The sequence below is a fragment of the Hypomesus transpacificus genome, chromosome 15, assembly GCF_021917145.1.
Source record: "Hypomesus transpacificus isolate Combined female chromosome 15, fHypTra1, whole genome shotgun sequence".
Lineage (NCBI taxonomy): Eukaryota > Metazoa > Chordata > Actinopteri > Osmeriformes > Osmeridae > Hypomesus > Hypomesus transpacificus.
In genome coordinates this window covers 11,570,435-11,584,491 of record NC_061074.1, presented here as the reverse complement: position 1 = coordinate 11,584,491, position 14,057 = coordinate 11,570,435, and the positions used below count along the sequence as shown (strand labels likewise).

The window sequence follows — 14,057 nt, the reverse complement described above, 5'->3', positions numbered from 1 at the left end:
CACAAATGTTACAAGAATAGTACATTTTATTTGTCTTCGTGAATCTTACAAAACAGACAAGATAACATAGTTTGCATTTTAGCATCAGAACATCTTCAGTGTAGAGAGCTGAACACTAAAATCTAAAACCATGATTGGAATACAATCACACAACACATGACCTACTGTAACACAGCTTTAGAGTAACACGTTATGATGTCACCATGATGCTGTGACTTAATGCAATTAATAGCTGGTATCTTTCATAACAATAAGTATAACAAAGGCCACAAGTGAGCTTGGATTGGTGTAATTTGGTACTTGCTTAAAACGCAGGACAATATATATATATATATATATATATATATATATATATATATATATATATATAAATATATATAAAATAAGAAGGTAATAACAAATGTACACGTCAAAATATCACTTCCCAAATGTCATCTACAACAATTAACTGTTGGCTAAGCTACTATGTCATAACTACATTTGATAATACTTTGTTTAGCAACCTGCAAATTGCTGGAGTTGCACCGTACATTTACTATAACTACTACCTTGGCAGGGAAAATTCATCAGGACTGTAATATTAAGCAGGACCATGTATTAACCCAGTAAAATGTGTTAAACTTATTAAAAGTCGATGGACCAGCAGCACAAAATGATACATTTTAATTACCAATCTGCATGAGTCACAACAGGATGAAATGAGTGACTCAGCCTTACATATAGTTTGAATATTGGTGAAACATAAATAGAAATCCAATATATTGTGCCTCAGCTGTCCTTACAAAAAATATCTACTTTTTCAAACCAGACTTAGACTTATCTTATCATGCTTGTCTCCCCCAACAAATATTATACACTACATATAAACACAAATTCATACAATAGTTCCTAAATTACTGTATTGCACCACAATAAAAACATATTGCATAGGATGTAAGCTGTTAACCAGCTCCTCATTGCCCAGCCAACATACTGTAAATATAAAAAAATCACAGCAAAAAAGCTGGTATTAACAGCCACAGTGTAGGAGTAAGCCACTTTTAACTGGTACAAATTTTCGTATTGAGCTCAATAAGTAAATAGTTAATTGGCTGCAAATGCACCAAATGAAAACCTTTTTGACAACCATTCCAAATTGCTAAACTTCTGCAGGTCACCTGGCAATTTTCTCCATATATATTGTGCTTTTAGATGATTATTTTGACAATCTTACCCAATATACAGTATATATTGTGTATGTGTATCAGCATTTGTATAATATACACATACTGTAGTTAGCATTCCTGGCTCTCGCTGCAGGTAGAGGTGAGTCCAGCTTTGGAGAGGAACAGCTTGCCGCTGGGACAGACACATACTTCATAGAGCCCCTGAGCGTTTCCAGACACCCCTCCTTCAAATGTGGGAAGCCTCGGCATGCGGACGGTCTCGGCCTCCAATATCAGCTACACAGAAACAAGACAAGCAAGGGATTAGTCCAAAACATAAGTCAGACTGATGATAGTTGTGAAACTATTTACCATATAATGGTCTCCTTTATTCCACAAAACAATGTTGTCATCTCACCAGTCCTTCACTAGAGTCCAGCAGAACATCCATGTTGGAAGCAGCCTCAATGTTTCCTGCCAGAGCTTTGATATTAACCCCCTTTGGTGCGTCCATGCTGAGAAACCGTGTTGGAGACTCCATTCTGAAAAAACACAGGATGGCAAAATACAACAGAAGATACATTTTGATCTTTATACAGTACATGACTGTGTGCACATAATCCTCATTCCACATTTACCATCAGCAAAAAAAAATTGTACGCTGCACAAAGGCCACTCAAATATTTATTGGTGTCCAGTTAGAACTCTTTGTGTGGCATTTAAACAAATATAGCAGCATGAAATGTCAGATGGACAAAGTTTCAGTTACCAAACACGTACAGTGTAGTGCACCTACTCAACAACAGCAAATGGACTTGACACTTACAGCAAATCTTTAAGAGGCTCAGATTTCAGTAGGGGCGTCTCCACAGAGTGTTGGAACAAAGCCCCCTCTGGACCTGAGGAGAAAGATGGACGTGTGGGTTCAAATATTGGTCATCCTGAGGTCGGCAGGCAACATTCTCCCATGAATGTCAGCATTGTGTGTAGACCAGATTACAGCTGGTTGTATGTGTCTCAGCAGCCAACTGGTTCCCTAGATGGATGCCAACTGGTGTTAGTTGGAGGAGGATTACAGTCACCTCCAACAAGCAGGCTTGAAGGACAGAGTGTGTACTGGGATTTCATTATGGAAGTGACATCCCCCCTTAGTTCAACTAATGACATCTTTACTACCCTCTGCCTGGGCCAATTGTAGCATGCAGGGTAGCAATGCTAAGCTGGCATGAGGTTATGTGATCTAACATGCCTGAGGTGAGTATTTTAGTCAATGCTACTAGTCTTTAGCTTTAAGTCCCTGGACATGCATTGATTTGCCGTTGCTTTGGTATACAGTATGTAGGTTCTGTTTCTTACAGCGTTAGCACCATGCTCACAAAAAGTGACCGTCACTGTCTGTCAGTCACTGGGTGTAGAACCCCCAAAATAATGAAGCTATCAGTGGACAGTCTGCTAATTAGCCCTGACAGCATGAGGTCATTGACCTCCCATCAACACACAAACCAGACACATAAAGACATCTAAGGAGAAAAGAGGCGACTTTGATCTGGAAAAGGATGCTGTGGTTGTAATCCTCATTTCAGCATTTGGTTAGATTTGATTCAGCCCGCGACAAATCGTATCTAATTATAAGCTTTTTAATTGAAAATACATCTTTCTAACACAGTCCTGTCATTTCTAGAGGGATGAGGTCTATTCATTTTCAAAGACACCTTGGCTCATAAACTTGACAAATATCCAAATGGCATGATAATAAATGATTACAATATATGAAAGACCTGTTTCTTATTATTTTCGAAGACAAGATCAAATGACTAACTGCAGACAAACAGTAAACAAACATAAACAACATTGTGGAGGTAGGTATTGATGTACCTGTGACACGTAGCTTTTCAGTCCCGACCACGACCTCTTTGGCATCAGCAGAAAACAACATCCTGTCGTTGTTGGAGGTGACAACCAAATGTGGTGTGTGTCCATGTGCCTCACCTGGTCCTGGAACACATATATCACCGTTGAGCGACTAAGAGGACTGTATTATTAGGATCTGGTGTAACATTTGAAAGTATTTTCACGTCAAATATACTTTCACAAAGTGTAGGTGTAGGAATGATATAGAGAGATCTAATAAGTTAAATATCTTAGCCTTAATGATGAACTTCTTATATAGAGGGTCAGGATGGAACGATCTTTCTGAATGACCTTTGCCTTTATGCGGAAACAGGCCACCTGGTCTATTCAAGTCTCTAACAACAAGGAACAGTAATTTCTTCATGTCCTTTGTATTTTATGTTCTAACAGGATTGTGAGCCACTGCAATTTAGCCATTTATTACCCATTTCATTGTGGTACATTGCTGTACAAACCCTGTATGACTGTCGTAAAAAGTGCACAAAGAGCAGTCTTGGTAAGCCTTAGGGTCTTTGTGTAATAGATAGGCCATACTTACACTAATGGTGGAAAGTGGAATGGTTGATTAAATGGGGTTCTAATGGGAGTCTGACACATAATGAAAGGATAGATGTGTTGTTTGTCACTGTTAATCTCAGATTAGAATTTGCTGCAGGAAAAGTTCCATGAATGACTTTGCTGTAGACCTCATATATCATTTTAATATCATCCTTTAGGACAGTGTCTCTTGTGTTTGATTCATTTTATGAACGTTGCTTATGTGTGTGTGCGTGTGCCTTCTCACCCACAGAAAGGCTTCCTGTAACATCTCCATTGTCATTGCGGGCATTGAGAGAAACATTTTCCGATGAGTGCACTAAAAGAGACGAGTCCTACAAAAAAGATGGCAGTTAGAAACATCCTCAAAAAATGTACATTCCTATAAGATATCAAATGGAAAAACCAGCTAAATAGAAAGTTATGTTCTGTAGGGATAATACACTCTTTCGAAATATACCTCAATCCAAGGGATACAGGTTGTACATCAATAAACCCAGAATCTCATTAGAAACTGTAGCATCAGTAAAAGTGTCAGTCATAAATGCAGAATACACTGCATTTTTAACGAAGATCATAAAGACAGAGCTTGAGGAAACAACCAGAACATGTAAACAACTGCAGCGGTGTTCCCATCTGCTGCTGGAGGGAGCGTCACAAACTGTTTCTCACCGCTAATATCCAAAAGGTTCATACGGAACTTGCTGTTCTGTGTGCACAGAGGGACTGCCAAAGCATGTTCACTTCGACACATTTCTCAGCTTGGCCACGACTGTCAAAAATGCGGCTTCCAAACAGAACACCCAAGGAAAATTGCTTGGATGCATGCAATTACCTTGAGTTTAGCAGACTTCCTACCCTCAACAAACAATCAACTTTAATAGCAATTGTTTCCCGATAGCAGGAGTTCCACCTGACAGATTGTTGAATTCAATGTCAAACCCATTCTGTGTAAGTGCTGGAGGAGCTGTGTGTGTGTGTGTGTGTGTGTGTGTGTGTGTGTGTGTGTGTGTGTGTGTGTGTGTGTGTGTGTGTGTGTGTGTGTGTGTGCGTGCGTGTGTGTCTTCCTGGGTGTTTACCATACCTCTCTAGAGTGGATTTCTTGGGCATACAGGGGAAAGAGGAACTCAGACTCCCCATCCTCCAGCCGCACCCCATCGGATGTTACTTTCAGGTATCCCATCCCCTCCTGAAATGACAACCACAGCAGAGAGATCAGCACCGTGATCAGACAAGACATGGCGGTGACCCAGAGTCCTTCATGGCAAACACAAAATCCATGACTATATAGGAACCCCTTTAATGGACATTCTTTGTTGAAATGTTGTTAAAAAAAATCTTGGACCAGGCTCAATCTTGGTAAGGGAAAATGTACCAACATCTCTCTCATTCCAACTCCAAAAATTTTATGATTATGAGCGGGTGAATACCAATAGAGAATTGTTCCAGTTTCAGTATTTGAAACTCCACAGAGGTGTAACGTAAAAAACAAACAAATAATTGATAACGCATGTGCATTAAGCCTGGCAGGCTGGGGGCAATGATGCCTTATATGATGGAGCTTATAATGGAAAAGCTGTGATAAATCCAGTGTCTTGCCCCTCAGGGTGCAATGAGAGCTATGGCAACTGTAAGAGACATGTGGCCGTGCTCTCCATGGCCACTGGCTGAACCAGGAAGGATCTATATGTCTGCTTCTACTACACATGGATTGGTAAGGCCATCATACAAGCCACACTGGCCACCTGGAGTGAGGCTCATGTTCAGATGTTAATTTCACCAGAAAGGGCCAGCTCATAACCTTGGCTATGACTGTTGACCTCATTAGAGTCCAGAGCTATCATTCAAGAAGTCACTACATGATTCATACAACTACAAACTACTAATTTGAAACATCCATTCCAATGAACAAGCCACATGACCAGAAATTCTGTATATTTAATACATCATTAACCACACCGGGAGCAACATGTATCAACAACAAACAAACACGTCTTTGAGAGTCCGTCTTTTGTGTGCGACTGTCTTTGTCTACGACCGTCTTTTGTTTACGGCCAACGATCGAATCCACAACCGTCCCTGAAGAAATCAGTCTTACCGTGTTGAACCACATGACCCTGAGGATCCAGATGGTCAGAGCAAAGTTGACCACCAGGATGATGAGGAGCAAGAGGACAAACAGGTAGAGGCAGCGCTTCCTCCAGCCATAGATGCCGATCTTGTAGATGTGGTCGACCACCGGCGCCACATCGGGGCCCTGCGTGGTGGCAACATACTGCTCCCGGACCATCTGTGGACAACAGGGCAACACAGGGATAGCGATCATGTCAGTGAACATAATGAAATGTCACTTTTTTTCTACATAGATCGTGTATCATAGAGATGTACTGCAAACACTGTGGTCTTTAGCATCTGTATAATAAATAGCCAATGTTATACTACTTGTACTATATGTACTCGTACTATATGTACTCGATACACTAATCCCAATTTTCTATGTCCTTCTACTTCACTGAATCATTTTATGGGTAGAGTGTGTCACGCACAGTGTCCGCTCTTTACAGTCTTTTTCATTAGCTCATGCTCTGATCTGGGGGATATCTGGCTCCAGCACTGATGGAAAACTTGAATACATTTCCACTAGTTGTGGCTGAGGGCAATAGAGAGGCAGAGAACGCCCACTTGTTACACTGGCTTTTCTCTACAACCTTAACCCTTACGCCCTCTTTCAGTCTACCACAGCGTGTATGAATCATAACAGAATCCTTTCTTAAGTAATGAATGCTTGCTCGCACGCCTGTCTTGATGTATGTTTAAAAGGATCAACGCATCGGTGAGACGACTGCTCTGTTTTCCTCATTGCAAAGACGAATGGATCTGTGTGTTTGGCCTCAAGCTGTTTGAAAGCGTTTCCCCTGTTCCAAATGGATGGATCATATGACACAGACATAACTTGAAACCACAGTAATAGATTTTTATAAGGAGCTACAGGAAATTCTCATGGCTGAGCATGAGGAGAAGCTTTTCAAACTCCAGGGCTTCGGAGACACGACAGATCTAAATGACGAATAAATGTTAATGGTCAAATCTTCCTTTCTTCAAGCCCATGCCAGAAGACAACACACGACTGTGGATGGAAGAGGAACAAAAGCCCTCTGGAAGAGGGTTGTTGTTTTGAATCTGGAAGAATTGCAGAATCCTAACCTGAATGTGTTAGTAAAAGCAGAACAATGACAATGTCTGTGACTTGAACCATTGGTTATGAGATGCGTGCTGTGCCCACACTCGCAAAAGTATGGCAGACACCTATCCACTAAATATAGAAGCAACACAAGCATCTCGATTCCCGAAAGGTACCTCAGTTCACTTTATACACTTGCTGTGACATCTTTCTTTGTCACAGTGAAAGTAAACAAACAGCAGTCTCCTCTACCAGTGATTCACACCAGGCTGGGATGGGACTAGCAGCTTGTGCAATTTACATATGGACAGATGCTGTGTCTCTTGGCCAGCATAAACATGGTTTCAATCATGTTTAAGGAGCAACTTCTCATTCAGGACTGTAATTCTTCTATGACATCAACAGATGCTAAGCCAACACACCTCCTCATTGTTAATTTCCATCTACTAATAACAAGGCTACCAAGAAGTTTCTTTGGTATTGATGTAGCTGCGTTCTTTAGTCCACATTCAATTTTAGAAAAGTTGAACATTTTTATATGCACGAAAAGAAAGAAAAAAAGCTACAAACCCCTTATTGGAGGGTTTCAGGGATCAAACAGACCTGTAAATATAAGATTAATTAACAGCTGCATTTTGCACCCTCAGCAGATATCCTGGTGACCATGTCAAAGTAATGGATTTAAAAAAGCACACACGCTCCATGCTTGGGTCTTCCTGAGGAGATGTAACAGAGACAATGATAAACGCCAAGTCGCTGCAGCTCCAAACAGCTCATTTCCTGCTGTTTGTGGTAAACATAGGGAACAAGCATGTTGGCATAAAAGCTCCAGAGTATCTCTCCCTGGCAGGAGCCAGGTCTCCACAGGACCTGTCACAGTGGCACAGCCCAGCCTTGATGAATAGCCCTTATTCCACAACAACACAAATAATGTTGGCTAAAAATGAGAAAGCGAGCGAAACCTTTGGGGGGGACTTGATAAGGACCACCTTTTTGTATGAGAAATGGTTAGTATTTGCAGTAACGCTGCTCATTAAGATTATCAATCAGTCTCGTCTCTCAGACCAAAATCATAGCAACAACCTGCATTTCAGCAACTGTTGCCAAAAAACGGAATAACTGAGTTGAGCGTTTCAGCAAAATTCTGCCTCATAAGAATCCAAATGTACACACACATAGCATGACCAGTTTCAGACCGGAAACTTGTGAAATATATATGATTAACGTACATACCATTACAACTTAATTAACATGCAATGCTGTTGAACTAAATTAATGAACAGGGTTGAGTAACTCTGGAATGTCAACTGAACTGAGATGGTAATGAACTCTTACTCACTATCTAATTAATTTAAACAGGTGCATTAAACAGCAATCTATTTCTAAAATGAGGGTGTGTGTGAAAGAGACTGCATCTTTAAAAGGCTTCAACATCTCTAGTTTCAGATACACTAGTCCAGCTACAGCCCAACCTTGCCATAGCAACCCAAATAAACATTCCTGAAACAAGTTAGCATCTGCACCACAAGGACGAAATCCTCCTAAAATAGGTTTGATATGACCAAAATACTTTTTCCTGCCTTTTTGTTACCTCACCTTTGCTGCACATAGTAAATTATTGGGTCCTGGAACGAGAAAGGTTATTAAAAACACATTGTTGAAGACTTCTGCTTATTTAATGGCTCCCTTGTTCAGAGATGAGGAGTATTGAATTCACCTCACAGGGTTTAACCAGTACCTCTTTAACATGGGGCACCCTTTCTATTAACCCTGAACTAGAAATCTTCTCTGACAGCGGCCCCTCTCAATGATGACTCTCATGGCTGATGAAGCACAAGTGTGTGTTTGTGTGTATTCCTTCTGCTTTAAACCACCAGGGTCTGACTGTAATTGAGAATCCAGCCTTCTCTGCCCACCTCAGTTTGACCTGATCAAATGCCAAGCAGAACTTCCTGAGCCTTGTACCAAGTTAGAAGATTACTTTCTCAAATTGTTAGCTGGAGGATATACGCTTATATAGACAGCTAGAGAAGAACAATACTCAAAGGAGCTCATATGTGAGCTGTCAGACAGGGGGAGACAATCGGAAGGCAAGTCCAGGGTTCTCTACTAGAAGTTTGTCTTTCAGTCTGAGCTGCATGTCTTCATGTCGCCCCTCTGCTGTAATGCTTCCCCTTCTAAAAATAGGGCATGGCATTGTGTACTACATTTAAAAGAGCCACAGGACACAGCATGAGCAAGGTCTGATCAACAGAATGGTAAGAGAGCGCAAAGGGGAAATGGATTCATGAGAATGTCATTCATGAGAGTACACAGAGTGACTTATTACTATTTCTTTTAGCCATGCCGGGTCGAATCATTAACAGCACAAGACCACAGGAATAGTAACTTCCAAATAAGTCCCACATAAGGGCTTTCCTTTGTGAGGTGAAAACAAACAACAGTAAAAAACATAGTACACAAGGTAGACAGCCCACAGACTAAAAGACACACAGGTCCAACTTTAGACATTAAAGATATTAAAGTCTTAAAAACAAAACAACACTTGTTTGAGCAGCGAAGAAACAAAGCACTGAACTGACAAGACGGTGCAGACACAGGGGAAAGAGCATGTTGCCTTACCGTTGTGTGCTGGAGCGCAGTGTCCTCACAGCTCCTGTGCAGTTACCAGAGCTTGTGTGTACCAGAGGCAGCAGCAACAGGAGTAGCAGCAGCAGCAGCACAGTTCTCGGACGTCTGTCAGACGCTCAACAGCTGCGTGCCATAAATCTAGCCGTGGAACTGCCCCGACCAATCACCACGAAACGGCGCTCCCACTTCCTGCATATTCAATGTTCCTCTCTCCTTCTTTCTGCCTTTGGTTGCCCCTCATCTTTTGATAATCCACTCAAATAATGATTGTGTGTGTAGCTACTGCTCTGACAGTGGGATGGATACTTGAGTACAGTGTGCCGAGGGGAACAGAGAAAACACAGCTCTGTCTGGAATCTGGTCTCTGCCCTTTGCTTCCATGCATGCCAATGTGAGTCACTGCCATGGCATGGGCTCGGGTCTAATTTGAGAGTTCAGCTCTGGCTTTCACTTAGAGTAAGGGAGTTGGTCCTTCAAACAGCTCCCTAGTGTGATAAAGATGTGTTTAAGGAGGGCAGTTGGTGCGAAAAAAACGGCTACAACTACATAGAGTATTAATAGATTTAGGGGTTTCATTGCATCAGCAGTAGCAAAACAAATGCTGGGTACCTAAGATGTTGTACATGAGGAGAATATCACAGCAATGTGCGCTTAAACTACATGTTCTCAACAGATAAAAACAGAGTGAAGGAAACATTAAAGCAGCCATTTAAGAAAGTTTCATTATCGTATCTTCATGTTGATAGTTTCAAAGTAAAATGTATTGGTAATTACTGTCAATCTGAACGTCAAAGCATTCATTTCAGGACTGGGAGTTGAAACGTTTGATAAACAAATGAATCAAGACTCCCTTGCAAGCAATTTAACCAAATAAAAACACAAAAACAAACAACAGTATTGCATCCTGAGAGGTTATGCCTATTGGACATTGAATCTGAAGCATGTCTCCAAATTGAAATAATGCCTTCAGTTGGCACCTTTCACAACCATTAGGTGTCTGGTCTGTGATATCAGTATGATTTGACTATCGAGTTGTTTCTAACTTGAACTGGCAGTTGACATTACAATTCCCTCACACACAAATCCCCCAAAGTTTGAAAGGTTTATTGTCTGAGGAACAACTTGCTCGATGAACTCCAAAGAGGACCACTTCAAGACTGGGAGATGAGGCAATCCATTCCAACAACACGCATTTCAGCGTGACACATTTGGCCCGTCTCATCAAGTGACAGACATTCATGAGGCGAATCACAAAGAAGCCGTCGGAACGGGGGGGAAAATGATGGGGAAAGTAATTGTTTTGTATTATAGAGGCATGATGCCAGAGGACTTGACTGTGGCAGGTTGTGCATCTGTCAGTGGGAGCGTCCTGCGGCTTGTTTTCCCGTCGCTGCTCGAGGTAGCGCTGTGCAATGACAAAAGCGACAGCTGACAGCATCCATCAGAAAGCTACCCTGTGTCTCGCACGCCCTCAGCTCAAGCCCTAAGCAGGGGGGGACTGTGGAGATTTGGTTTTATTGAATGTCATTACTCTGTCAATAACTCAAAAGCCTTTGGCTACCAGTGACCCCCCCATAAAAGGCTTCAACAGTCAGGGACGAACTTCGGCAGGAAAAGCTCAGATGCACCGTTCTAGTGAAACTAGCATTATGGAGTAAGGCAGGATGTCTCATTTAGTTTACTGGGTGACCAAATTAACAAATACAGCTGAGTTGAAAGCACCAAAATTGGGTTAGAGTTCCATTAGACTGGAAACGTTGATACTAATTGAACACAGCACAGCAAACGAGCTGTAAACGCATCCGTAGCATGGTGTCTCCCCGGGGAAGTTTCACCCTGCCCACCAATGTTCCGTCTTCAGTCCCCAACACACTGCTTTGACAGACTAATATCCTCTCAGCCACATCACTGCTTCTCAAGCTACACTCCACAGCCTGTGTAGTCTTTCTGGGAATTACATTTTCAAGCTGGCGTGAAGTAAATGCAGTGCTGAAAAACAAGCAGCACTACCGTGACGATGGCAGATCAGGAGAAAACATAAGTGCTGGCATTTTAGGAGGTGAGAAAAGGTCATGGTGGCTGTTGAGGGGCTTTTTCAAGCAGGGACGACCTTGTTCAAGCGACCTTGTAAACACCATTGACTTCATGTAAGCTTGAAATGTTTCCCAGAGGCATTATGAAATGACAACCAATGTTACAATCATCTATACACCGCTGAAATGGTCAGAGGATATGAACAACACAGAAAATACCAACATGTCTTTCCAACATTTTATTCACCTTTCATTACAAACTGATTGCAGGTTTCATACCAGCACAACCTGAAAGAAAAAGACCACAAAATTATATATTAGACACACACAAATGATTGCTTTCTAGTTCCTGTTAAATTTCAAAAAATTGTGGGAGGAATCTTAAATGGTCTTCAATAAACAAGCACACTTGAAACAGATATTTGTCTACAGACCTGTTTAAGCCTCTTTCTTCTCCTCAACCACAGCCTCATCTCCACCCTTGGTGTTGCGTGTGTAGATGATCTGAGATCTGTGTTTAGACACTAGCTTGATCATGCCTGAGGTGAACACAGAAAAAAATCAGTTACATGGTAGACATATTAAAAACACTGAGTGGCCTAAAAATTAACTGATCCAATCGCAACTGACGCACAGATGCTTTCAATTAATAGAATTGCAAAATTCATGACATCAGCACCATCTTTACAGTGTATTTTTTTATATTGCTTACTGGAAGAAAATGCTTCTATAATCACATTTCATATTGCCCATACATCACATGACTTTTATGGCAGTCTAAAACCTTATAACAGGGAGTATAAAGGTGTGACATGCAGTGTGGTGCACACGGTCAATTGACATCCCGATGCCATCCACACTTCATGCCTTCACTCCACAGTGCACTATCCCCATTCTAGATCAGAGGACTGGACTTTTCACCTTTGGCGAGAAGTTCCTGGAGGGCATTCCTGGCCAGAGAGCCTCTGATCTTGAGTCTCTCAGACACTACAGCTGGCGTGATGAGCTTGTAGTTGGGCACTTCCTTGTACAGCTTCTCATAGGTGGCCTTGTCAAAAAGGACCAGGTTGTTGAGCTTATCCCTCACTTTTCCCTTGGACCACTTCTGCTCAGGGGAAGAGGGAGAGGAAGGTTAATGATGCAAAGTAGAGAAAATGACGCTACTAGCACCTATAACAGGGGGTGTTCAATCCTGGTCCTCAGGGTCTGCTGTCCTGTATGTTTTAATTGTTTCCCTACTCCAGCACACCTGATTCTAATGAATGTTCAAGTTCAAGTCTTTTATTTGTCAGGTGCACAGAGCAACACAAGGTTAGACTGGGCACTGAAATTCAAAGACAACGCAAGCACATGGCATAACATATAAGTACACAAAACAAATTTACATCTATGCTGAGCTTAGATGAGTGAACTTCCTAAATATACAGATAGCAATAAATAAACGACTATACTAACCCTAACACTAAAACTTCCTAAATTACAGATAACAATAAATAGTACGCTATACTAACCCTAATACACAAAAAAAACATGTTACAACCCTATAACCTAATCTAACCTAAGTGGAATACAGTGCAGTAGTGCAAATTTGCAGATCAGTGACTATGTCAATGACCAAACAGGAGCCTGGTGGCGAGGTACAGTAGTGCAATGTTCCTGAAAGAGCAACCAAATGGGTTGTTATAAAGCTCAGCAGAAGCCTAATAATGAAAATGAAGTATGTTGGAGCATGGAAATGTCTAAACCATGCAGGTCAGTGGGTCCCGAGGACCCGGTAGTATCAAGGAGACGTTGCACACATACCTTCTTCTTGGCCTTGCCTCCTGCCTTGTTGGCTGGATCCTTGTCCTTTTTGGACTTCCCCGCGTCCTTCTTCTTATCGGTTTTAGGAGGCTGGGGGAAAGGAAAGGTGACGAAGCACACGGATTAATGAATTGCATCTGAATACATTTCAATGTGCCGCCCGTGCAAGTTATACACTTGCAAGAGCCATCGTTGACAGCCACCTTAAGTCAACTACAGCAGAGCTGAAGGCCGCTAGAGGGAGTGCAGTAGAAATTAGCTATCCTAGCTAATCCTGACAGCTTGATACAATAGTTTTTACATTTAATTACCCGTTTTGTCAGTGACGTGAGCGTTATAATTAGTAAAACTGAATAGACACTGTGGCCAGTGTTGTCGTTATATAAATGGTTGTTAAAACGATCGGCTATTTCCAATTCCGAAAAAACGCCATGACACCATGCACGCATGGGTTACCAGCAAGCTAGCTCTGTTCAGTTCAGCAGTGGACTATTCCCACTGATACTGTCTTCCAAGTGGTTACCGAGAAACATAACGTTTCAGGGTTGACATTCCCGTCATCCCGGTATGTGTAGTGTTCTCAGCAGAGCCGCATATTCTCTTAAACTCAATAAAAACCCATCCTAAAAATCTCACCATGTTATCTCCTCGTCAAGATGTCGGAGTGAAAGGAAGTTAAACCCGTGCACTAGCCCCTTAGCAAACCCGTGCATCCGGAAGTGCGACTGATTGTCAATGGGATATTGAGTTAAATTTTTATTGGGTTGCTTATCGCTTATATTTTACAAAATACTGAACCATAGTAGCAGTCTAACC

The 14,057-nt window shown here is 41.7% G+C and overlaps 2 protein-coding genes across 2 annotated transcripts; both read right to left on the bottom strand.

Moving 5' to 3' along the window:
- Positions 1–361: 361 nt before the first annotated feature.
- On the bottom strand, positions 362–9,684 carry sgcg (sarcoglycan, gamma). Its single transcript, XM_047036534.1, has 8 exons — positions 9,397–9,684; positions 5,692–5,883; positions 4,678–4,782; positions 3,841–3,928; positions 3,021–3,140; positions 1,972–2,044; positions 1,564–1,687; positions 362–1,442 (listed from the first exon to the last, which is right to left on the bottom strand). The coding sequence occupies exons 2-8, from the start codon at positions 5,881–5,883 to the stop codon at positions 1,275–1,277; spliced, it is 870 nt and encodes a 289-aa protein (XP_046892490.1). The 5' UTR covers positions 9,397–9,684; the 3' UTR covers positions 362–1,274.
- A 1,978-nt stretch (positions 9,685–11,662) lies between these two features.
- LOC124477745 (40S ribosomal protein S25-like) lies at positions 11,663–13,958 on the bottom strand. Its single transcript, XM_047035737.1, has 5 exons — positions 13,878–13,958; positions 13,242–13,331; positions 12,360–12,543; positions 11,873–11,977; positions 11,663–11,726 (listed from the first exon to the last, which is right to left on the bottom strand). The coding sequence occupies exons 1-4, from the start codon at positions 13,878–13,880 to the stop codon at positions 11,877–11,879; spliced, it is 378 nt and encodes a 125-aa protein (XP_046891693.1). The 5' UTR covers positions 13,881–13,958; the 3' UTR covers positions 11,663–11,726; positions 11,873–11,876.
- Between the last annotated feature and the right edge of the window lie 99 nt (positions 13,959–14,057).

What these genes read in the sequence shown, in the direction of transcription:
- LOC124477745 (XM_047035737.1), bottom strand. An exon ending in GAGGCAAGGCCAAGAAGAAG is followed by an intron (nt 12,544 to 13,241) that starts GTATGTGTGCAA and finishes TCCCCTGAGCAG; the next exon opens with AAGTGGTCCAAGGGAAAAGT. An exon ending in CCAGGAACTTCTCGCCAAAG is followed by an intron (nt 11,978 to 12,359) that starts GTGAAAAGTCCA and finishes TGTTCACCTCAG; the next exon opens with GCATGATCAAGCTAGTGTCT.
- sgcg (XM_047036534.1), bottom strand. Translation starts at nt 5,883, where the DNA reads ATGGTCCGGGAGCAGTATGTTGCCACCACGCAGGGCCCCGATGTGGCG. An exon ending in TGAAAAGCTACGTGTCACAG is followed by an intron (nt 2,045 to 3,020) that starts GTACATCAATAC and finishes CTTTCTCCTCAG; the next exon opens with GTCCAGAGGGGGCTTTGTTC. An exon ending in TGGACTCTAGTGAAGGACTG is followed by an intron (nt 1,443 to 1,563) that starts GTGAGATGACAA and finishes GTTTCTGTGTAG; the next exon opens with CTGATATTGGAGGCCGAGAC.